The 25,975-nt window shown below is 43.4% G+C and overlaps 1 protein-coding gene across 6 annotated transcripts; it reads left to right on the forward strand.

Annotated features, from left to right (window-relative positions):
- Positions 1-665: 665 nt before the first annotated feature.
- LOC139307310 (nuclear transcription factor Y subunit gamma) lies at positions 666-19,391 on the forward strand. 6 transcript variants are annotated; one of them, XM_070931121.1, is made up of 11 exons: positions 666-880; positions 8,776-8,885; positions 9,045-9,116; positions 10,786-10,899; positions 12,832-12,927; positions 14,159-14,335; positions 16,425-16,493; positions 17,022-17,177; positions 17,457-17,561; positions 17,669-17,728; positions 18,021-19,391. In XM_070931121.1, the coding sequence occupies exons 2-11, from the start codon at positions 8,787-8,789 to the stop codon at positions 18,138-18,140; spliced, it is 1,068 nt and encodes a 355-aa protein (XP_070787222.1). In that variant the 5' UTR covers positions 666-880; positions 8,776-8,786; the 3' UTR covers positions 18,141-19,391. The 6 variants fall into 6 exon arrangements, with proteins under 6 accessions (XP_070787222.1, XP_070787224.1, XP_070787225.1 ...); XM_070931123.1 differs by having other exon boundaries at positions 9,048-9,116; XM_070931122.1 differs by lacking the exon at positions 666-880 and adding an exon at positions 4,586-4,667.
- Positions 19,392-25,975: the final 6,584 nt, after the last annotated feature.

Below are 25,975 nucleotides of genomic sequence, written 5' to 3' on the forward strand. Positions count from 1 at the left end.
TTTTCTTTTCCCTGACCCCTATCCTGCAGCTCAAGGTAACTTAGAGCAGGAAGTTGGCTGTCGGTAAAAGGGGGCTGGGCGGAGGAAAGGGGAGGAGCAGGGGATGTGTCAGGATTGATTGGCGCATGCAGCGTCCAATGGCGTAGAAGGACCTTGCTTTCTCATTGGTTGCAAGTGTCAGAGTGAGGTGGGAGCCGGGTGTGAGGCGGGGTTTGAGTATCATGTAGCATGCTAGATTGATTACTCTTGAATGTTAAAGGGGAAGGAGGCTAGAGATTTTTGTCTGTGTGTCGGGAGTGCCGCTGTACTGTTTGCCTGCTGTTGCGCTGTTGCCTGCTGCTGTGCTGGCTTTCTATTCCCTCTCGCCCTCTTCTCTGCGCCGGGCCAGGGGTCAGCTCAAAGACAAACGCACGGGTCACTGGTTAGAGAGAGGGAGAGGGGTGAGAGAGTAAAAAAGACAGAGAAAGAGAGAGGTCAGTAAGTTGAGGGGACTTGGTCAGAAGAGAAGCAGGAGAGACTGGGCTGTATGTTTAGGCAGGAGGAGGACGTTGGGGGGCTGCTGGAGGAGACGGGGCAATGTGTAAAGGGAGAGTGGAAGAGAGGAGGGGGGAGGGGTAGAAGAAGGGGGGCTTGCTCTTCTCTGTGTGTCCAGGCTGAGAGCCTTTTTAAAGCCGTCCAGTGGAGCCAGAGTGCCTTTTGTCTGTTGATACGATCAGGGGACTGGAGGAAGTGAAGGAGCTTGAGAGAGTTTTTCTGTCAACCTCTGTGCCTCCTCTTCCTGCTGCCGCTGCTGCTCTCAAGGAGACTTGAACAGGGCTATCTGTTTCCCTCTATTCTGCTCTGGTCCATAGGGCAGACTGTTCACCATGAAGGGCACAGGGTAAGTCTCACCGCTGAAAACACACGCACACAGAGAGAAGACCTGTCAAGTTGTTTAGCCTTTGAGTTTTCTGAATAAATTGTTCACCTCTGTTCACTTTCTGATGTCTCTCTCTCCATCACGCTCTGCAGTGATGAGACGGTATCTGTCCTTTACAGCCGTCCTCAATCCCCCTCCCTTTCCTGTCCTGTAGTACTCTCCTTGGAAGAGTGGAGTTGTGTGTGTGTGTGTGTGTGTGTGTGTGTGTGTGTGTGTGTGTGTGTGTGTGTGTTGTGTGTTCTCATCTATGTCCTTCAGTACAACGTTGATGCTTTTTACAGAATGGACTGGTTTTAAAAACAACAAAACAAAAAAAAAAGATGTATTTTTTTCCATTCTTAAAGTAACAATGTAGAGTCTTTGGCTGTCACTTGTTGTGTTTTGACTTTGGACCACCATGTACACAGACAACACTTACTCAGTGCCCTTCTATTGACTGCATGCAAGTGCATGGCAGCCAGACTCTCTGCTCAGATGCACTTCACTGTCTTGGTGGTGTTGATATCCTCGGGGCCTGTGGCCGCAGTGGCTCGCGGTGCTGGTCCGGACCCCGCTTTCCCCCGGACGTCCTTGTTTACACGCTAGCGCCAGACAGTGACGCAGAGCTCAGAGGCAAAGATGGCATCCATGTTGAAAGGAGATTTTTTGTATATGGTGGACTCTGAGAGGATATCTCTCAGTGTTGTTGTCACTGTTGGTGTCAGGGGTCCCCAGGGGTGGAGGTGCAGCTGGTTGCAGTGACCTCAGGACCCCCCAGGCCCCCGCCCCGACAGTGCCAGACACCCAGATGGGACAGACTGTCAGCCTGTCAGCTTCAGGGGCAGAGGAGGCTAATAGTTTGATCTGATCTCTTTTGATGGAATCTTTGGAGGGCGCCTCTTCTCTCACTTGCCTCTGACTCCCTTTCTCTCCCCTCCCTTGCTCCCTAATTGAAAGTTTCCATTGGTGCCTTTGACAAAACAAAGTCCCGTTGGGGAAAGAGAGAGAGAGAGAGAGTGTGCGGGAGATTGAGAGAGGGAGACTAAAAATAACTCTTAAGTTGAAGCCCTTGCTGCCAAATCCAGGGTTGGCTGCTGTCTGCATGAGATTTGAATATCATTTGTACCCCGTACTGAACCATAGGCATACCTGGGGAAAGAAAAAGTAAACGAAACACGAAAACCACTTAGACATAGCTAGGGCTTTCAGCTTATCACTCAGGTGACCACAAACGGAGCGGAGCGTTCACTCTTTTGCCCTTGCCCCTGCCCCCTCCTGTGTTTTTACATGTGTACACTGTCACTAAAGACAGTGTGGGCAGCCAGGGGGAGTCAGCTGTGTTCCAGCTTGTAATATGCAGGTAGCTTTAGCCCTGCCTACTTTGACGCCAGAGACTGGGCCTAGCACTGGATGAAGGTCACAGGAATGTGAGATTGGCTCCCGCAGTCTCTCTGTCAGCAATGAGAAGGAAACATGTAGAGGGAGATGAGAGGACACAGCGGAAGCGAAACTCAAAGTAACAGCTAATATGTAGAGTATGTGATGTTTTTATTAAGCGTCTTAGAAAGTACACAGCCCGAACCACTGGGGTCACTTAAGTGCTGCAGTGAAAGTTGAAAAACCTGTCCTTTTCTATCCTCCCCCTCTCTCTCCCCTTCCCTCTTTCATCTCTCTCTCTCTCTCTCTCTCTCTCTCTCTCTCTCTCTCTCTCTCTCTCTCTCTCTCTCTCTCTCTCTCTCTCTTCCCCCCCCCCCCCCCCCCCTCTCCCTCCTCCCTCTCTGGTTTCTCTCTCTCCTCTGTTGAATGACCTTGGGAGATCAGTGACTAGCACTTCCTGGAGTTGGCTTGAAGCAGAACCAAGGGCAAAGTTTGAAGGGCTGTTTGGTTGACTAGTTCGGTCCGGCCATGCCAAATGGATGTTGCACTGCCGGTCACAGCGAGCATGTCTGTCATTATAACCCCGTCTGTTCTTTTTTTAAATCACAAAATATTTGCACCAACATCTGTGAAAATGTTGCGTGTCCCAGTAGTTAATCTGTAATTCCTGGCTGGGAACTTCTTGTTTTTTGTTTTGCCTGAGTAGATCATTTACTCTGCATGCTGTAACCCTGCCAGTTTGTTTCTGTGTTGTACTTACGAGTGGGTTCAGCAAGGGGAACGCTTTAATAGTTTAGGATTTGTAAATACACCTTTTGATTTATGACCATCATTTAAAATAAATGTTTGTCACTATGATATATGTTACGTAGGCTGTGTTTATTCCATCGATAGGGGCATAGTAAATTGAAATAAAACTGACATACTGAATGTTAAAGGTAAAGATTGTCTGTGGTCCAATGATTATATCCTAGTTTATAGTCATGCATGTTGTGTAAACAGAGTTGCATTTGTTTTTCTGCTTAGGAGGCCAGTTAAATCTAGCAGACAAACCTTTAGTGACCTTCCTGCCAAACTGCCCATTGTGCATCATTGACAGTTTCACTCAGCAGCATGTGGAAAATTGACCTCTTGCTAAAGACATGTCAGTGTAGCAAAACAAAAATAGTTGGCACTGTAGCATACAAAAAGAAAATATCTTTCAGTTGATTTCATCATTTATAGTGAAACATAGTGGTAACTGGTATATGTTTGCTCTTTGTACAGCCTGATGTTTTAACTGTTAGTAACCATGAAGAGTAACAATGTGGAAGGCTACTTAAAGGTTATAGTATGGGGGAAAGAAATAATCAGTTTTTTCTTTTATTCCCTCCTCTTTGTCATCCCCTCCTTCTATCATATGTCAACACAATTTATGTTAATTTGCCCTTATCCATGTTGTATGCTAACAGCCATATTGACTGAACTATATTCTAAAAAACAATGTAATATGCAACTATTTACAGAACTGCAAAAAAACTGTAGTAGTGTTCTGGATTGTGATCGCAAAATTAGATTAATGAATTAATCAAATCAATTAAGTTTCTCTGTGACCTTATGGCAAATTATAATGCTCGCCACACATTTACACATTAATTTGGTACTGTATATACTCCTTTATTTCTGTGTGGGTCAGGTCCTCTCAGTGCACTTCAATGTGAAGTGTCAGCTCTGCTTCAGGGAAAGATCTGGGTTGAGATGAGGAGTTCTTCAGCACAATGACAATGTGATGCTGAAACACCTCAGGGAAGAGTTCACTCGTCTGCCTCTAAAAAAGCAGGTTGTCCTAAACTGCCATGCCTCATTACCTATCAACTACACAGCAAAATTAAACTCTATTTACACCAAACACCAGGTCATTAAGGGGGCAATTAACTGTAGGACATTTCACCTTAACCAAAGACCAATTCATTCATTTGCTCAACTGTACTCTTTTACAACGATGCCTAAGTGAGTTTGACACTGAAAACTTTGCCTCTTTGCCCTTTCCTTGCTCTTGTACTAATCTTAAAGAACAAATGAATAGGCATATGGCCAAGTGATATTATCTTGTTGTTTTTTCCCGGTCTTCTGCCTTTCTGCCTGCGCTGCTATCAGGTTTATTTGGACAGGAATTGAAGGCTCCTGTAAAGTGGTGTGATGTCAGAGTTGGAGCGAGTCGTTGATGCTGCTGTGAGTGGCCCCTTGATGTGACGTGCCAGTGAGCAAGAGAGGGAGGGAGGGAGGAATGAGAGAACGAGAGAGGAGAGATGCAGGACTGGGCTGGCAGAACAACATTAGCGCTGATTCAGCTGCTGCAAGCGGAGAAACATTGACTTTCTCAGAGAAGTTGGAAGAGGGGGATCAGGTGAAAGTAAGTAAGACAGAGCAAGAGAGAAACACACACCCACGAGTGACAGAGAGAGATGGGAAGTACTGGAGATGAGACAGGAAGAGAGATGTAGAGCAGCTGAAGGAGGAAGAGCAAGTTGCTGTGTTGGACAATGTCGACAAAGCACAGACATCACATTTGTCCTCAAAGACTCACACACACAGCAGAGTTCGTATGAAACCCAACACCGGCATCTCTCTGTCTCGATGACCTGATGAAGGACAACAGAACCGCAGGGAAGAGGAGAGGAGAGATGCACAGCGCAAAAAAACAAAACAAAACACAATGTTCCCTAATATAGCATACAGTAGCAGCTTAAACAACACAGCAGAGATTAGCTTGTCAGGTTCATTTCAACAGAATGATGCACAGTATTATCCAGACTAACAAGCTCACATGAAAGTACAATACATTCACAACATTTTTGGGCACTTTATTTAGAGCCACTTACAATGCTGACCAAGTATTAAAGAGTGAACTGGACTAACAAGCTCTAACAAATTCTTTAGTACAGATTTCCATGTAGCACTTCAAAGAATACTATAGGTTAGAGACCTGAAATACAGAAGCAAATAGTACTTATCACTACAGACAAAATAAGTCATCTTGACATTGGCTTTCTCTAGTTGTCTGTGTCAACCTCCAGACCTTTTACAACTTGTGTAACGTTGACATTTATTAGCTTTTGGGGAGTTTCAAAATTGATTTTCTTTGTGCAGTGTATAGCCCCACTCAGAGTGTTTGTTTGACTAGTCTAGACCCAGACCATAGAAGGTGTTGCAGAAGTCAGCAGAAGACATTATGTTCTGCACTTGTGTGCCAGATATCAGCGGGCTCCCACGCAAACTTTCCGTTGATGCAAAACCTTGGGAAATAGGGTAATATTGGTTTAATGTAGGTAGAACACACGAGCTAGCTGAAGGAGCAACGCTCAAGGGCATGTTGATACTTTGCCCTTCTCGTCTCTCTCACATACGTTGTTCTGTTTCTTTTTCCCCCTCTCACGCTTCAGCCTGTTTCTCGCCACACTTGCTTTCTCATTTCTTTTCACATATTGACTTCCCCTCTGCCCCCCCCCTCCCTCCGCCCTGCTGCTGCTGCTGTGGTTAGTGGTGGTGTATTTAGAAGGTCACAGGGTCAGAGAGAGGGGGTTGGGGTGTATATGTTTAATAACAGCTCTCTTTCTGTTTTAAGAGAAAAGGTACGGGTTTCAGAGAAGTGAGGTAGCGCAGAAGAAAGAGCTAGGGTGGCCTACGTGTTTTACTTATCTTTTTCATCAATTGAATCATTTGCTATTTTAACTCCTCTATCCTCCTGTGTTTCCTCTGGGCCACAGCGTTGTTACCATGGTAATTAGCCTGATGGTTGTCTGTAATGCTGTTAAATGAATTGCCTAATTATTGTTTCTTATCGAGCGACCAGTTGGAGAGAGACACACAAACTGGCAGACAGTACACACACAGATACACAAGGTTGTCTTGTTCAAAATGATCACAAGATCAAGTGCTGATGTGGGTGCTAAAATGCTACTTAGCTGGAAAAACAAATTGCTCTAGTTGCCCTTATTTTGTTCACCCTATTTGCATGGTTATGGCGCTGCAAATTACACAGGGGCCGTGAAAGAATTGGCAGAGGTCACTTCACCCATCAGGCAGAGGAGAAAAACTACAATTCCCATCAGTCATTCCTGCCCTGTGGAATGCTGGGATTGTTCTTGTGACTGCAGGATTTCAATCAACCTTGAAATGCAACTGGACACTGGAGCGTCAGTCAGAGAAGGGGAGACATTGTCAAGGTCAATCACTAGCCTGGCATGCCATAGCTACAAGCGGCCTGATTGATTTATATAAAGCCACCCCCCCTGCTGCCATTCTGTCTCATTGATTTAGGCTACTCTCGGTCGAAAACTGAATGACAGAACAGGATGTAGCAGTGCTTCTTCTATATTATTCAGTAACTTCCACAACTGCTGGAGAAGCAATCTTTCCTGTCAAAAATCAATCAGGTAAAGGGGCCTGCATTCTGAATTAGTGATTTATCTGTGTAAAATATTTACAACTGCACTTGAGTGGTATGAATAAAGGAGCTGACGTGGACCCAAAGTCAAAACAATCCCCTACAACACCGCTGTAACAAGGGAGACACTAGATGGAGTGTTGGAGTTGGAGTGAAAGGCTGTCTTTTGTTTTGTATTGGCCTGTCAGCTGGACCAGAGCTGGAGCCATTCATGCTTGTTGGCCCAGAGTGAGAAAAGAAAGAGAAGATAAAGAGGAGACCCCCCCTTCTCCTAACACTCTTTTTCTTTGTTCTGTCACGTCTCTCTCTTTCTCTCTGCGTCTCCCTCTTTCTGTCTTGTTTGACCCACATAGCTAGTTTGCACAGCAGTCTGACTGCGGCCCTGTCTGTCTCTTACCTCCCCCTGTTAAAGCCTTTGGCACTTTGTCTTAGCGCTGGATTAATGCTGAACTGGACAAGGCACTACCCCTCCCTCAGCAACACACACAAACACAACCCGTCTCTCTTGAGTAGCTCCACACACTCATCTCTTGTTCAGTCCCCCCCATGTTTCTTTTTCTTCTCCCTTCTGCCAAATCTTTTCACTGAGGTAGGGAGAAAAGGGAGAGAGTGAAAGAGTGCGATCCAGACACTCCAAGCTCTGCATGCTCAGACAGGCAGGCCAATATTCCCTCAGCAGATTCCTGGCATGCCATAGTAACCTGCTGGATCCTCTTTCAAACCGTCGGAGTCCTTATAGAAGCACGGGCTTTTATGTCTACATGCATGTGTGTGTAACAGTTGGTTTATTTCACTTTACAACTTCTGGATTTGGTATGCATGCACGTGTTTCTTACCTCAGGCCATCAGGCTTGTGAACACTGATCTTACCAGGGCCCACCCACTAAGTTCCTCATACTCATCATCTCATGCATACACTTACAAGTACAGATTGACATGACATATTTCTTTCAGATTTTCACATTTTATATATATTAAAAATACAAACATATATTAATATTATTGTAAATATTGTAATTATTGTGGTTGCTTTCTGTTCTATGTTCTGTGCTATCTCTGTGGGTATTTACATTTTAAATTTCACTGCACATCCTGCATGTGACAAATAAAGTTCTTGAATCTTTATGTGTTCACAATGTGCGTCCATTAAAAAACTGGAATGTAGTTGTTGTCGAGAGGTTTTTTTTCTCTAACACAAACACACATGCGTCTCCTAGATTTGTGGCTTCAGAGTTGTCCCCAGTGCGTGGGGTCACCAGCAGCGTTATGTGCTGAAGGTGATAGAACCATTCATAATAAAAAAAATAATATAATAATGAAAACATATGATCCACAGTCAGCACAGAATTTCCATTTGCTAGCGTTGTCTGGTGACACACTCGGGCTAGTAGACACTGAAACACTGAACATTCTTTCAGATCGAAACCGTGCTGCCTTAACTGTTTGGTCAAATTTAATGTGCAACCTGACTTACAGCTAGTTAGCTTCCCACATGCATTGCACTTTTCCTAGTCTTTAATAAAGTGAAGCCACACTTCTGTGGTCCATCTTTCACTCCTGTTGTGACGTTTGCCATGCATGCTTGTATCTAAACTGTTGCGTTGATGCAGGTGCAGATTTGTAGCCTTTGTTTGCAATAATAAAGGGTTATTGCATTAAGGAACCAATAAGCAGAACTGAAATTCTCATTGTTTAACGGGTACCTGGTTCTTGGCATTTTGGATTTGGAACCGATTTTCGGTTCCCAACCCTATTCATAACCTGGGAGTTTGCAGCCAGTCTGGTGGTGGGTACTTGGGCATGTCAACATCCCACAAGAACAAGAATAGAGGCCCTTTGGGGCTCTATTTTAGATTTCACTGTATTATAATTATAGGCTATGATAGGATAAGTGGTTCTGACACACGGGAAGAGCTCTGGGCAGCACAGGCCTTCTTTGGACGGACACTGTATCCTGTGTCCTGGACTCATGTCTTGTGACGATTCAGACACTTGTCATGTCTTTGTTTTTGTGTTTTCTAATAATTAACCTTTTGCTCCCACCTCTCTCCTCCCCTGTCATTCCTTGATGCAGCAGAGTAGAGGATGTCCGCAGATGCGTTTGGAGCCGGGGGCAGCGATGCGCAGCAAACCCTGCAGTCCTTCTGGCCTCGTGTCATGGAGGAGATCAGGAACCTGACTGTGGTACGCTATGTCCACTGAAACAGACAGACACACACATACCAGCCAAATTAACACTAAGATTCAATGGTTTTATATGGTTATAACGTGCACTCTTGCAAATACTAAAGCACTTGAGCTCTATTCTGTGCCTTTAACTGACCACACATCTGTTCTTCTCAGAAGGATTTTCGCGTGCAGGAGTTGCCTCTGGCTCGAATCAAGAAAATCATGAAGCTGGATGAAGATGTCAAGGTAAGAGGACGGCCTAAATGATTAACAATTTTGAGAAAATAGATGGCGAGTATGTAGTTAAAGGAACCCCATAGCTCTAGCAGAATTCCTTTCATAAAACCCAGAAATTAAATCCACAACAAATGTGACCAAACCCATAAGAGCATATGACACATTTCCATGTTATGGTTGAAATTGGAAAAGCCACCTTCCTACTAAGCATACTGGTAATTTTGAATAACTGAGATAGGATTAAGGGAAAAAATAGGCGGCCAGTTTTTTTAAATACATTTCTGATTTTACTTTAATTTTTAGACAAAATTTGCATTATTTTAGTGCCTTAAAGCCTGACAGATAATGTTCTTTAATTTGGCGTGTGCATTCTATCAAGTTGTTGGTTTGTATCCTGTTGTGCTCAGACCACTCAGTGGCCGTGAATGGCCTGTTGGACTTATTTTATAATGGAAAAATATTATCAGCTCTTGTGCTTTCGTCAGTGTCTGTTGATAAGAAGTTCATTATTTATACCAAATGGGTTTACATCAAAACATATTAACAGTGTGTATACAGGAATAATCAAGCAACATTAAGTGAAATTGCAAAACTGATTATGTAGCAAGTAGCTGTTATTACCACTTTGTGAAGCACTGGCATTGTATCAATAAGAAGTAGTTGTATGTAACTGCTTTTGGCTCCACATTGCGGGGATTATAGCTGCTTGTCGACTTTTTAAAACATTCCACGTTGCTGCAATTGTGGTTTATATCGATCACCAACTGGGTAAAATACATTAACCATCGGAATTTTATTGGGCTTATTATAACTGAAATGCACTTTAAATACACCTTGATACCAATACTAATCTCTCAGATCGGTTAAGGATATACCATGGTTTTATCTCCCAACATTTGCCAGTTGCATTGAACTGGACAGTTGAGGCACAAGGAGGAGTGATTATTTTTTCCCCATTACACCAGATTATCAGCCTGGGCTGTTCATAGTCTCTAAAGACAAAGCCTTGGAACGTGTGTGTGCGTGTGTGGCTTGAATGTGTCGTGTCAAGAGCACTATCCCCTTAGTTAAGCAGCAGCTTAAAGAGGTAAAGAGATCAGGAGATCACTAACATATCTGAAGAGAGGACCCTTCTGTCCTGACACAGCAGCTTTCACTGCATGTGTATATGTGAGTGGTGTGATATCATTACAGTCCATCTTGTACATTTGAGCTTTACATTTATGTCCATATACTTAACTAATTATCGTGTGGCTTGGTCGGAGAGTTCAATGCCACTCGATGTGAAGAAGTGGAGCCTGAAGCTAAGCAATTTGCCATTTGCCACTAGAGGCCTGCAGACCAGTGATTTTTATCTGACTGTTGGGGACAAACAAAGGTTTGAAGGCAACTCACAACTGTAATGAAAATAATAGAAATGTGACATTCTCCTGCTAAGCAAGAATAGTTCTGTTTGCATAGTGTTTTGGGCTGATGCATTAGCATATATAAACGAATTATTATGTGGTCTTTTTAAGCAAATGAATGTATGTATTGCTTATTTGGCAGCACCCGTGAATGTAATGCAGCCATTTGTTACTCAGGTCCTGAGTGATTCATGTTTTAGCTGGTATGTGATTGATGTTTGATAGTCTGTGGGTGTATTTAACCAGGGTGTAACTCCATCTCCTCTGTACAGATGATCAGTGCAGAGGCTCCAGTCCTGTTTGCCAAGGCAGCTCAGATCTTCATCACAGAGCTCACCCTCAGAGCATGGATCCACACCGAGGACAACAAGAGACGCACGCTACAGGTCAGACTCACTCAAAGAGATGTGTGAACTCTGTTCTTGTCATCCTTTTTTTCACTCCTTCATATCTTCCTTGTATGACACATGTTTTACCTTGATCAGATCACGCTTCAGTTGAGGAAACCAATTGAACTGTCTGTCCTCTTACTCTCTTTCTGCCCTATTGGTTGGGAGTGTCACATCCGTCTTTTGTAATAATTGCACTTCCTCTTTCTTCCTTCTGTACATTTTTACCATCTTTTTCTCTTTAACGCCTCTCCCACACCCTTGCATCATTTGGCTGTCTTTTTGGTTTGTTGCTTTCTATTCACTGAGTGTCTGTGTGCATATACAAGCAGAGGCCCCATACCAGCATCCCCTTGAGGACGATCCCTCTGTTTAGTTCTTTCTCCCTCCATTGGCTTTGAAAGCAAAGCCAGGCGGGTGCCGTTGACCCACTTTTCCCTCCGGTGCCATTTTGCCTCCTCTGCTGTCCCAAAGTTGAATAAGATGGACTCACTCATCTCTGGAATGATGTGAAGCCGAGAACACGAGAGCGCTGATGGGAACAGTTGGGAAAATCAGCTTGTCTCACCTGGACGTCAGGAGGGGAAAACTCTGGAGCAGAACATGAAAGCCTTTAAGTCTACTTTATCCATTCACATACCTCTGAGAGATTAGCAGCCCATGGATATGTGTGTGTTTGCCAACGCAGGTAGAAAAAGAGACCAGAAAAAAAGAGCGTAATCACTCTCATCGCAGTTGGCCTTGGAGGAGTCTTAAATTGAACTACCTACTTTGGAAGTGTGTTCACTTTGCTGTTGTCTTGGCTTATCTTTGACCCGGAGTCTTTTTTTTTTTTGTTGCATGAAACTCTCCATTGTTAGAACTCTACGCTGCCATGCTTTAAATAGAAACTTAATTTACTGTGCAGGTTTACATGTTAATTACATTTTACACCACAGATGATGCATGAGGTACATGTGACGGTTGAATTCCTTGAATGTATGATTTTTCTTGTGCCTTTAGTGAGGGGAAAACGGTACCCTTCATTTCCACATGTTCGCACACACGCACGCAGAGCCCGAGTCCTATTGTGAAGAGGGCACGCCAGTTGGGGTCACCATAGCAACGCTCATCAATAGAACAAGTGTAGATGTGACCTGGTGTTACTAGATATTAATCAAGCTACTATAAATAGCCTCTAGTGCAGGGAGGGCCACAATGGGGGGTCCTGACAGCCAATATCCTGTGGAAAATTCCACAGAGACAGCACACTGCTGTGGATACAGGAAGGGGTATAGCAGCGGAGCATGTTCTCATGAGGGCAGGGAAGCATCATTCCTGTTCATTTCCACCCATCACACACACCCATGTTTATGATTGGGATGCTAGGGTGATTGTTTTTTATGAATCCGTTTTTTCATTATTGTTTAGTCTGTCTTTTTTCCTCATCTAATTCTTGATTCACTGTTTTGTCTAGAAAATGTAAAAAAATTGTGAAAAATGTCAGTCACAGTTTCACAGACCCTGAGGTGACACATCAAAGCTGCGTCTTTTGTCCAACCAACAGTCTAAAACCCAAAGATATTGATTTACATATATAGTTGCATAGAAGACTCTGGAGAAGCTGGAACAAGAAAATGTTTAGCATTTTTTGCTTGAAAAATGACCCAAATGATGAGTCAATTATTAAAATAGTCAAATAAATTTAACTAGTTGATTCAGCACTAAACTCCTCCTCTCTCCATTTGAGCTCAGTTATCAAAGCAAACACCTGTTACAGTACTACTGGGAACTTTATTTCAATTCCACAGTAGCCTCTTGTGTGGCTATTTTAGGAGAGTTGACCTTAGGCCTTGAGGCATGTTTATATATAGGTCGCTGCATGTATTGAATTAGCATAATTAAAGTCTGACATCATCGCTTGACCCTCTGTGTCTGTTATGTTTACAGAGGAACGACATTGCCATGGCAATAACAAAGTTTGACCAGTTTGACTTCCTGATTGACATCGTGCCTCGGGACGACCTGAAGCCACCTAAACGACAGGTAGGAAAGCACACACTGCCGGGATCGTCTTATTACCCACACATGTATCCAATGTTTTTTGGGGGAAAATAATATCCTTCCACATTAAAGTTGGTACAGGAAAAAGAGCTTATCATTTGTGTCTTCGTCTCATGTGCTTTTCATTGTTGGCAAGCTGGAGGTGCTGTAAACATCCTTGACTGGAAGCTGGGGTTTGGACAACGAGGGCTTTCAGTCGGATGTTTGCAGCATCTTGTTGCCTCCCACAACCAACAGTAACCCCAGCAATGACACTAGTTTGTACCATTAGTAACAGAAAAAGCACAACTTCATCAAGCATTTGAATATGTCAACTACCAGGGACCACTTCAATAAGGATAAAATCAAGTGCCTTTTCTTACAGAAAACAGCATATCACGTTGAAGTTTTGCTCAAGCAGGAGATTAATGCTCTGTATACAAATGTAGGATACCAGATGGAGGAATGGGATATTTAAATTCGTTGTCAAGTAGACGGTCTCCAGGCATGTAAACATCCTACACTCTCAGCTGTGTTGTCATGGAGCTGGGAGAGGGATGTTTACGCTTCTGGTGATGGACAAACCTCATCAAGATGAAGCCCTGCTCATTAGTTGGTTATGAAGCAGAATGACACAGGTCAGTCAGTGTTTGCTGGTCATTTGATTTGTAATAATTGTTAGAACTGGGTTCAAGTCCCCATGCAAGCAAGCATCTAACCTGCTGGACTGTGTTGAGTAAACTGAATCCCAACAAACTGTGACGCTGCACAAACTGTGGCTGACCCAGGAAGCGGACGGACACAGAGAGACCATTTGCATACTTAAATCAATAACTGTGCACATAAGTTTTAGTGTTCCTATATTACAGTAGAGGCACACATGTTTGACACTGTATTTTTGTGTAAATAGTTCAGGTTGATCAGAATTAAAACATATCACCATGTCTAGCCTAGCATGCCTCCAGGCCTGCAGTCTATGGTATTGACCAGTATGGTGCTTGTAATGGATCTTATGTCCAGATTACATTACTCTTCCCCAGCCACATCCCATCAGTTATTTATCAGACCTGACCTCCTCTACCGTTACACCTGCAAAAATAATTCATGGAGATGTAATGGACTGATAGGCCTTCTTTGACGCGTGTGTGTGTGTGTGTGTGTGTGTGTGTGTGTGTGTGTGTGTGTGTGTGTGTGTGTGTGTGTGTGTGTGTTTGTGTTTGTGTGTCATTTTCAGGAGGAGATGCGTCAGTCAGTAGCTCCAGCAGAGCCGGTGCAGTACTACTTCACGCTGGCCCAGCAGCCTGGAGCTGTACAGGTGCAGGGCGCACAACAGGCCCAGCAGCCCGGCGCACAAACAGCCACGACCATCCAGCCTGGACAGATCATCATCGCACAGCCACAGCAAGGACAGGTACTACTAAGATAGGGTTTGCCATAAAGTACCTCACAGAGTGCAAATGACACACAAACATTTAAAGAAGCAACAACAAAATGAAACCACAGCTGGATATGAGGATTTCAGGCAATAATAAGGGCGATGTGGAGAAGTAAGTCAATAAGCGACTACAGCTGGGAGGCTTAACGTCCCCCACAGAAACACAAATTACCAGTTAATGAAGCCCGCACTGAACGTCATGCAAAATATAGTGTGTGTGTGTGTGTGTGTGTGTGTGTGTGTGTGTGTGTAAAACACCTGAAAGATTACCGCTCCCAAGTAGTTTAAGTAACACATTCTACACTCAGTCCTGGGAATCATGCTGCATATGGCTTGTTGCTCTGTGTCATCACACCTGGCTTTATTGATATTAGCTGACATTCAGTAGCTGACCACTCTCCCACCAGCAGGAATACCTCAGAACACACCCAGCACAAATAACTACACAAATGCACACCCTCCTTCTGAAACCCTGCAGACTGAACATTTTACTAAACAGAATGTTCCCCTCTGTTATTTACTTGTATGAATTGTAATCGAAATAAAATATTTATAGACACAAAAAAAAACTGATTGAAATTTCAGTCCCTGTCTATTTTTACTGTATCCGAGCCTAAATCATATAATACGCATTGTATATTTTATATTATCAATGGCTAGTCAAACTTTTCATTTATGTTTTGTTGTCTGAGTGTTTCTCATCCTTACTCGTGCTGTGTGTTTCAGTTACAGAGAAATGAGCTGAAAGAAACAAAAACTGGGGATCAGTAGTTGTTTTTTAATGCAGCCGAGTCCCTAGCACACACATACAAAAACACACACTGTTTCTCACACACACACTCACACACATATATTGGGGAGAGTGCGTTCCCCCTCTGGAGAACGTCCCCCTCAGTGTTTTCGAACGTCAGTAAGATAACAAACATGCGTATTTAGGGATACCTTTCAATTGTCTCGCTTTCTAATTATCTCATTCCTACTACTTTTGCTGTTAAGCCTTCTCTCTCCAGCTTGGTCTCTGCATGTAATGTAGCCGTGCTGCTGGACTGCTGTGGTGCTTCATGCTGCTTCAGCAGACTGCCTTTAGCTGAGCTGTCATACTCATTTAGACCTGGCCCGATTCACTAGCTCTGCTACTGCTGCAGTCCCCGCTGAGAGCAGGGAGGTCACAGTTTGACACTCACCTTACGTAGACTCCATTGTAGGCTATTTACGAGGTAGCACAAGGTGGCCCTTGAGGGAATAATATAATAATAACTGAAAGTTTTAAATTTCCCCCAAAATTTTTAACTGCTTTTGAGATTAAATATAATCTGGGGATCTTTGCATCTTCATCTTAGTCCCCCTGTCATTGCAACCCGGTTATTTAAATATTTTCCCCTCAGTTTTGCATTGAGTGTGAGAGGTATCTGTTTTGTCTACCAGCTTAATCACACTTTCCCTCTTGTCGGTATTGAAGTCACATCATAAGAATTTGCTGGTGTAAAACAGTTGGTTAGCTTGCCACTACCCATCAGGCACATGCCATGTTTGGTACAACAGATATGGGTCTATGGAGTGAAGTGTTGGCAGGAAAAGCTTTAGAATGAAGAAGACAAAGAAAAGATTTAGTGTGGGAAAAGATGATGGGCATAGATCTCAATTCATACCCTTTATTTATGTGTCTGTGTGCCCGTGTGCAAAGCTTGCAGTGTCACGAGTTGTCACTGTTGTACCAATTCTGTCATTTTTCTCTCAGGTCACCAACTCTCTCATAAGTACTTATGAAACCACAGTTGACATTACTTAAGCTGCTGCAAATGTCACTCTGATGTTGTCGCATTTTCAAAACCTGTCCAAACTCCACCATGATTTTTCTCTGACATTTCACCTCGGCTTCTTTATCATTCATGAACATGTCATTAAATGTCATTTGCTGCTTATATGTCACTGTTTGCTTCTCTTAACATTTAAGCTTTCTCCGCATACACACATGCTTACATTCATGTGTTCAGTTGTTGCAATCGCTGCTTTCTCACTGTGTGTCTTTCTCTCATTTTCTCATCCTATTCTGTCGGGCCATCAGATGCTGCAAGGTGCCACCATGCAGCAGTTACAGCAAGTGCAGGTGCAATCACAGGGCACACCCATCACGGTAAACACACATGCACACCTCCATTTTATATGTTCACTAACACACACACACACACACACACACACACACACACACACACACACACACACACACACACACACACACACACACACAGGTTGCCCTGTAGCTGACTGCTGCCTACAAGCTCTGTCCTGTTCAGGTGACTGAGGTCTGTAGAGGCGACCGCAGCATGAGATCATGTGGCCTTTCCTAGATAGTGTGACAGACAGATGAGAAAGAGAGGACTCGAAACCTGCGTTGTCACCTTATGTCCCCACATCCATTGTACCTGCCTGATGACCTTTTAACAGACTTTTAAAATTAAAGGATACATAAGCGTCATGGAGCTGGTTAAAATCTTCCAGGGAAGTTAGTTATTTCCTGGTTCTTTGCTTCGTGTCATTCATAAACTACATACCTGTACCAGTTATTGTTCAACATCTAATGTGTTACCTTGGTCTTCTTCTGTCTGTCTCTCTTTCTTTCTTCTTCTATCTTTCTTTTTCTATCTTCTTTTCTCTCCATTAGAGTGCACCTGTGGCCATGCAGGTGGGTGAAGGCCAGCAGGTACAGATTGTCCAAGCTGCAGCCCAGGGTCAAGCTCAGGCAGCTCAAGCCCAAGGCCAGACCATGCAGGTCATGCAGCAGATCATCACCAACACAGGGGAGATCCAGCAAATTCCTGTAAGAAATGGTGTCGAGCTGAAAGAAAAAGTGATGGGAATTAGGGGAGGGATTGGTGATGAAGCTCAAACAGAGTCTGAAAAGGAGGGAATTGAATGAGACTCAGGTTAAAAGAGACAAAATGGCTGAAGTAGTTTTACAAAGTTAACAACTCACCAGAAGAAAGGGAATGATTCTCGTTGCTGTTGTCCAGAGTAGGAAAATGGCTGTGACCTCTGCGTTTCAATGACCTTTACTCTAAACCAAACTGTGTCTCCCCCTTGTGTTGGTTGAGTGCAGGTGCAGCTAAACACAGGCCAGCTACAATACATCCGTCTAGCCCAGCCTGTCTCCGGAGCACAAGTGGTCCAAGGACAGATTCAGACCCTCGCCAACGCCCAGCAGGTGATCACGACAGAAACAACCCTAGCATTCATAAAACAAGTCATCTGATATCCAAACATTTTCATTCTGATTCTGACATTTACACGTTGAACTTGTTTTGTTTTCAGCTCACACAGACAGAGGTACAGCAAGGACAGCAGCAGTTCAACCAGTTTACTGATGGACAGGTAACAAATGCATTAAATATATCCAATGTGTCAAAGCTGTAGCAGTGAGAGTGAGCGAAATATTGAATTTTGTATTCATTTGTATGAGCCAACAGAAAAGACAAAATGTGTCACAAATAAGAATTAGACAGAAATGTGATAATGAAATCATGAATAAAATTTCAAATACAATCAGATAAAAGATTTTATTGTAGAAACAACCTAAATAGCACCTTGTAACAAGTCTAAACTTGTCTAAAACCATGTAGTTGGATTGAAATTCATTCATCCTGTCTGTCTCTCTGTTTTACAGCAGTTGTATCAGATTCAGCAGGTGACGATGCCAGCAGGACAGGAGCTGACCCAACCAATGTTCATCCAGTCCACCAACCAGACAGCTGAGGCACAGGTTACGCAGGTCAGCACCGACTGAGCCCAACCAGGAGCCCTTTCTCCACACACACAACATGCATACCAGTCCATGTGATGTCAACAGATGCCACCGACTTCGACAAAGGACGCTTGATAACGTTGATTTTAAGCACTGCTCATTCAGACGAGGGACCTGAAATCTTGTAACATGCTTTTTTTGTAATAAATTTAGTACACTGGATTAAAAAAAACCAAAGGGACACCGATTTACTCTCTCAGAATCACATGTTAAGTTGCATCCATACTTTTTCACACACTTTTTGTATTTCTGTCACCCACATCTATAGAGAAAATATGCATCCACTGCCACGGTCCCTCTTCACAGACCAACTCTATTCTTTCTCTCTTCTCATGTCCAAATTTCAAGGATTTTGAAAACATAAAAAAGTGTGTGCTTTATTCCTGGCGCCTTCCTTTCTGCTCTGCATTTAGAAATGGTTGGGAAAGTGTCTTGTCTCTGTCTCCATGACCTGCTCCTGGCACATCTGTGGTTGAAGGCAACAATGGGATTCTTTGTTCGCCTCCTGCTTTCCTTCTGGGAAAACATGAGTTATACCCTCTATATTGTTTTTCATGTAGTTGATGGATGAAGTGAAGCCATATACCTCAGATATCACTTTTTACAGCAAGTCAATCTAAGGGATCTCGAGAAGAGGTGATAAGGTTCAATGATAATTTCATGTAGTTTCTCTTTTGTGTTGTTTCCCACATTGACGATGAAGCATGACTTTATGTTGTAAGGGCTTCAAACTGTATAGGTTAACTCTGTATGTGTGTGCGTGCTTCTATTTCAAGCACCCACACCACAGTCCTCTTTACTCTTCCATTTTGTTTCTTTTACTCTTCACCCCTCTGTCTTTAGAGCAGGGAATCTCGTCTCTGCCTCTATGCAGTTTCACACAACCCTCTCTACCCGGGTGGTTTTGGAGTCTTGTGCCCTGGTTTAAGTCTCATGTACAAACTCATGACTCTATCTGGAGCAAAAAAAAAAACACCCTTTTTATAGAACTCTCCTTTTTTTCAATGCAAGTGTTTTTGTTTGGTTTGGAGATGATGTTTGGCCTCATATCTTCCCCATCACTTTTTGTACAGTAATGATTATTATCAATGTTATTATTATTGTTTTTGCATGTAGTTCAAACTGCCAGCATGACATGCAATAGATAGGTACAATTTTATTTTTGACGTTACTTTTTGTAAACAAACTTTGTTTGTGAGAAAAAATAAAAAACATAACTTGTCTAAGAGTAAAGTGTTTAATGTATTTTTGAGTGTGTGTCATCAAGTACTAATCTTTGTTTTCATTGTTTTATTTTAGGGGAATTAAGCACCTTATTGTGTGTGGATTGTAGACAGGGAGACAGGAGAGAAATGCAACAGCAAGTCACAGGTAGACACATCCCACCACATGAGCCCAAAATATCCTGTTTTTGTTTACCTTTTTTTATATTAACTTTTATCTACTAGGTATGAATCAAAGTGATGTCATAAGACAAAATGTATTTTAAATGTTCAAGATTCATTGTGGACACGAGAAAATATTGGTGGATTTAATGGTGTTGGTGTGGGTCTTGTGTTGTTTTCCCAAATGGCCATAGGAGGGCAGCACTGATCTAATAAACTAAATGCCACTGATGTACTGTATTAGGGCACCTGATTTATTGCCAAACACAGGTTTTACATTTTTTCACCTGCAGCATTGTTTAAGGAGCATAGACAATCTACCTAATATCGAGCAACGCTGCACCCAAACCAGACAATATGAACGCCACTAATCTTATTTCTGCTTCCCTCCTCGAGTGCTAGAAAAGCTTCGTGTACTACAAAGGGCAAGCGGTTAACAATAGAGTCACGAGTTATTTGGCTGGAGACTGCTCAGCTCCTGCGAGATCAGACTGCATTCCTTATCCGACCTAAATCTTAGAAGGAAGAGAGAAGTAATTATGGTGCGACAGAAAATTAGGTAGATGCAGGGTGCTCATAATGTCCCACTTCACCCCGAGTAAAAGGTCTCGCATCCAACATTGTGTCAGTGTTGAAAGTCAAAGCTCAAAAGTTGCAAGGATCACTTTGAAGTGCTCTTCTATTTTGCTGTATGTTTCCCCACACACACACTCATAGTGACCGGCAACTACACAATTGTCTGGTTAAGCCACGGTAGTCAGAGCCACAAGTAAACATTAGTCAAACCAGAGGGCCCTTTCTTAATCGACTTAATCACCGAACAATAACTGCATTAATGAGTGCAGACTCATGCTCCGCTCTTTCTAATAAGAGCAGTGAGGATTGCGAGAATGTTTGAGCTTAAGTCAAGCATGAAAAGGATTGTCTGGTGGTATTTTTCTTGGCTCGTCTGGTCAGATCAAGGCAACCTTGGCCAGATGACTTGGGGCTGAGTGCCTTGGCTGCAGTCTGGACCTTGTGATTGGGCCACAACACCAGTTGGTCTCACCAGGTTAGGGACAAACCCATAACAGGAGTGGACATTCACTTCTATGGGGTTTGTGTTTGATCCTCTTTTCTCTCTTGCTGAGGTGTCGGGAGAGTTTCTTTTAATCACCATCAAACCATAATGCAAGCTTTTCCCAGGTCCTGGCATTTCAGTGTTGTGTAAGAATAATGTGACAGTTCAATGGTCCATGTAGTGAAATTCTCTTATCGCTTATCTCCCTTCACAAGGAGCTCAGAGTGCAGGATCAGCAACAGAGTGTATCCGCTTTACAGTGCATTAAAAAGTATGACATCAAGTTGAAGAAATCAAGGCCTGAAATTGTATTAAAATCCCCAGTTTGTTTATAACGGTGTTAAATGGTTTGATTCCAGTAAAAAGACTTAATTCATGTCCATGTATTCATTCACAATGAGGATGCTTCATGATAAAAGGCACAAAATACTTTCGTTTGAACTGATTTTAAAAATAAAACAAACTATATTCTTCTTAACATACACTACACAAAACATGCATTCATTTAATTATTTTTCATTTATGAACAAGAAAGTATAATTTGCTGATACCCTCTCAACAGCACTGTAGCTTCCTTGAAGGTGGGTCCAACAGTTCAATGATGGTCTACAGTTATTTCAAGACAATTGAAAAACAACAAGGCAAAAACACCTCAAATGAATCCCTCAGGAAAACTTCAACTGTAGCAGTTAAGTGTACTTTCTGCTCTGAGCTCTTACTCGTGAAATATTTTGGCTCTTGTCTCGCCTTCAGATACGGAGGGATGACTTTTAGGAGTTTGCAAATAATGCAGAACTTCTCTGATAAACCTGAGATTTTTGATATGGCCTACTGATCATATTTGTTTACCCTGATTACTAATGTTGCCTCAGTGACTGATCTTCTAACCCTGCAGACCATGACCTTTTGGGTCATCTGACCTCTGTATGTTTTGAAATAAGCCAACACTTAAAATGTGCTACTTGTGTGTGTTTACTCAACTTTTTTGTTTTGCTCAGAGTAGTATGGGTAAAGGTTGTTTTTGCCTGACGGTAGTGTCTACACTGCAGTCCCCTCCACCCCTCTAAATGGTTCTCAGTAACACGTTGTATACTCCTAGAAGGAGCGCGCTCAGTCACTGCTGTAAAAGCACCAAGAGTGGTAGTAAGTTACAAAGGATCTTTTGACTGCGCATGAATGGGCCACTGAGTGAGGACTGTAACCAAACTGCTGTAATTTCCTGACTCAGTCACTGGACGTAGTGGTTGACACGTACATATTCATGTTGCAGACTGCCAGATTGACTGACACGGGAAAACTGCCTCCCAAGTGTGTTGCTCTGCGGGTGCTCTTGCTCCAAACACAGCACCGTTTGACACAGTGTCATTTCATCTCTCAGAAGACTGTAACCATTACTACATTAATCCAACACCACAAACACAAAAACAACAACTCATCTGCCCCCCTCTCCTCCTCTCGTCGTCCGTCTAATGTTTTTCATTTAGAAAAATCTGGGTTAAAGAGGAGGAAACGGATAAAAAGGAGAAAAGAGATTAAATAAAGGCATATAAGAGTGCAGTCTGGGAAAGCCATTAAGTGGCGTAAGGAAACGTCCAAGTGAGCGGCAGAAATAAAAGGTTGATGGGGTGGGGGGGTGGACGGAGCGAGTTTGTACTGTACCATGTGTAGTGCACAATTGCTGATGCGAGTATTTTTAAGTTCCCATAGATTCCCTGAGTGGCTGTCTACTCCCGGAGCTCAGCGGGCTCTGTGGGGCGTGAGTGAATGCTTGGAGTGAGGAGTGCAGTGGAAAAACAACAGAGAGGGGAGAGGTGGGCGTGAAGGGAACACAACAGCCGCCTCCTAACACTGGGCCCCTGTAGTCCGCTCTGGGTCATCCCCCGACTGTAATTCCACCCTGAGTGCCACCAAATCTGTGTATATGAGTGTGTGAGCCCTTCCTTATGGTCTGGTTGTGTACCTTTGTGCTTTCAACCATCCGTTCCACATTCACATTTTACAGTCTGACCTTGCTCAGCTGTTGTGTGTTGTCACGGGGGCGGCCTTTATCTCAGAGGTCATGTTGGATATTTTGCCCAGCTCTAAAACACTGGAGCAGCGCTGGTACTGTAATAGAAAGAGGGGGTGCACGGCTTTGCCTCGGTGAAACTTTGATGTAAATCCCTGAGGGTGCGAGCAGGGTAGGCCTGTCCGTCGACACCTTCTTCCCTGGTCGCCCCCTGGCCTGGTTTGGACTGCTGAGAGACGGAGAGGAGGACAGGAAACCAGGCTAACAGGGAGAGGGTTCCCAGCACAGGATGCCGTTGTGTTGATGTTTAGATAGTAGTTGCAATAGTTTATCTCTATCTATGTCATTTACATCTACATTACTATTCTAAAATGGCAGAAATTAACACCTTTGCTTACACCTGTGGGAGGTGAATTTCACCTTTGCTTCATTTTTTCAGCATGTAAATTGGACCTTAATTCACGCATAAGTCAATAGTTTCTTTTATAAAATAAATATCAGACATTTCTGTGCTTCTCAACTGATCATAATCCAAAATGTAATCCTGTTTGACTCCAAACACGACTGAAATAAACAACTTCTTAGCGGCATCAGAAATTGAGTGAGGTGGATTCAGTTGCTGCTTCGAGTAACATGATTTGAATGTTTGTGTTGGGGCAACATATCCTGATTATCAGACTGAATTGTCATTTTGTTGTAAGTCAGAGGTCTGGAACCACGATAGGGATGACACTTGTATATCATAGACTGTGCCTTTGGTTCTTTGTGCAATTGGCACTGAGGACTTGTGTACTCTGCTTCCTGCAGTCAAGTCTAGCAAGCTGAAATGATTATTTGATTAATTGACTGTAATCAGCAACAGTTTAGGTGATTGATAAATTGTTTCAAGCAACAATAGCAAACGTTCTGTGGTTCCAGCTTCTCAAATGTGAGGATTTGCCTCAGATTTATGTCGTAGTAAACTAAACACCTCTGGCACTGTTGGTCCGACAAAACAAGACATTTGAAGACATTTTGACATGTGACGCTTCAATTCCCCTGCGTGGGGTCAATAACATTTATCTTATCTTATCTTGAAGACTAAATGATTTGTCCGGTAATTGAAAAAATCATCTACAAATGAAAATAAATAATAGTTTCAGCTGAAGTCTGTTTAAAAACACAACACAATACAATAATACAATAATACAATACACAAGATCCATTTGGAAAAAGTCTCCTTACATATCAGACTGACTTGTCATGTTAACCAGTCCCCAGTCTGTATTAACACGTTGCTGTAAGAAGTACAGCTGTCAGCAGCTGATTCCATTTTATAGCCAACAGTATGTGTGATGCTAAGTAGAGAGTTAAGGATTACTGATGTTAAGTTATGTAATGGGAGTGGGCCCTGGGAATAATGTCTAGATTTGTGACTTGTGAGAGACTCCAGCTGACATTCCCACACGTCATTCCACAGACAGCATGTTCCATAAACTGCAGCGGCCACAATGGACACATGGTTAGCATGAGTAACCTGCCTCTGCTGCTGTTACGAAACACTCTCACAATGCTGAACGCATATCTATGGTAGATGGTCAGTTTCTCAGTTTGCTGCAGGCGATAATGTGCATTTAACTTTAGTGGACCAGAGATGTGAGCGATGAGGTCCCAGAGAAAGAGAGCAGGTTTGTTCCTCTTTGTTTTGAAAAACTTCATACAAAGACCAAACTCCTCATTTCTTTTCCTCCTCTGGAATTTAACTTCCACTACCTCCAGGTTTACATTTGACCCGGTGCTTCTGTTTCAAACTGAATAGAGGTATTACATCATTGTGAATTATCTGATCAGATGATACAGGAGGCCAGCAGGAGTTTGGGGACCACCTCCACAATGCATTCCTCAGAGGTCCTCTGACAGGTGATCTCTCTACAGGGCACTGTGCTCCATAACCTTAGCATTAGTGTCATAACCACAAGCCTCTGTGTGTGTCACAGTCATAGATTTAGAAAGCTCTGTCCACTGAGGAGGAGGCTGCGGTCAGTGTAGCTGTGTCCCCCCGCACCTGTCTCTGCTGTCCCAAACGTCTGTAGCCATGGGTTCAAGCCGCCTCCCACAATAAGCACAAGTGACATTTTCATTTCAGAGGAAAGTGAAAGGAAACTTTTGCTCTTTTTAATCCCTGACCATTAAAAAGTATGTTTTGGAAGGTTTAGAGAATGTATCTGGGGCACTTTGATGAGATTAAACTACTCCCTGGGTGATTTTATTATAGTCATACAGCACATATGCGTCAGGAGCAGTTCTTTTCAAAGTTCAGACCTGAAACCTCGCGTCCTTCCGAGAGAATCACTGTCGGGTCTCCCTTTCCCCCGTGCATCCCATGCTGATACCCATCCCGTGCGCGGACTCCTCGCCTCTCGCTTCTCTTTCTGCACGTCAACTCACCAGAGAGGAGGAGGAGGAGGGGGTTCATCTTTGTAAGCGTTTACAGACCGGATGCAAACATCGGCAGGCGTTTATTTGGCCTTTCTACAGAGTTTTAGAGTTGGCCGTGTGCGATTCTTGACATCATAGGCTACTGATGGTCTTCACTTCTGCGCGCTCCACCCCGCCTGCCGGAGCAGAGGAGCGCTGGACCAGAGAGACGCACAAGGAGGGGAGAGCAGGCTGATGTTAGCGGGTCTCACTCTGCCAATTAAAACTGTAGAAACAGAGACGAGCTTAGCGGAACATGCTGGTTACTGTAGCTGGATATAAGACAACAGATCCACTGCATGACCATTGCGCTCGCTTGCTTTGTCGCCTTGTTTAGGGATTAATAACTGCATGCTTAAAGTGTGTTTGTGATGATAGATCCTTTCTGCTCAACTTCGTTGTTTTCCTCGAATTGGTGCATGTGTGGTGTCTCCTCTGCACCCCGCTGACTAACTTCTCACATCTGATTCTTAACAATGATCGCTGAAGGTCACGTTTCAGCGCGACGCACTTGTCCTAGTATTGTGCATCTTTTCTTTTGCAACCGTGACTTGATTTATAGATAACTTTTCAATCTTAACTAATCAAACCGAGACCGAAAACAAATTAGCAGGGATGATATTTACGCACGTGTAGACTAGTTTTTATTCCACTTTATAGGCAAGACAACCCGGACTATGACTTGGTCAGAACTTTGCGGATGATCCAGTGAGAAGTGTCACCTCATGTGTAGTTTAATCGTGTCAGCCTGAAGATGTTAGGAAGCCCGTCAAACAACGGCGGCATCAGAATGCTGGTGCCCCCGGCTCCGAACGATGACAGGCGGGTAGAGTTTGTGGCTCTCACCGCTGTCCACACGGAGAGAAGCGAGCCGTCCACCCCGGAGCGCGGACACCCGTCTCACCGC

Source organism: Enoplosus armatus, unplaced genomic scaffold, assembly GCF_043641665.1.
Source record: "Enoplosus armatus isolate fEnoArm2 unplaced genomic scaffold, fEnoArm2.hap1 Scaffold_74, whole genome shotgun sequence".
In the NCBI taxonomy this organism is placed as follows: domain Eukaryota; kingdom Metazoa; phylum Chordata; class Actinopteri; order Centrarchiformes; family Enoplosidae; genus Enoplosus; species Enoplosus armatus.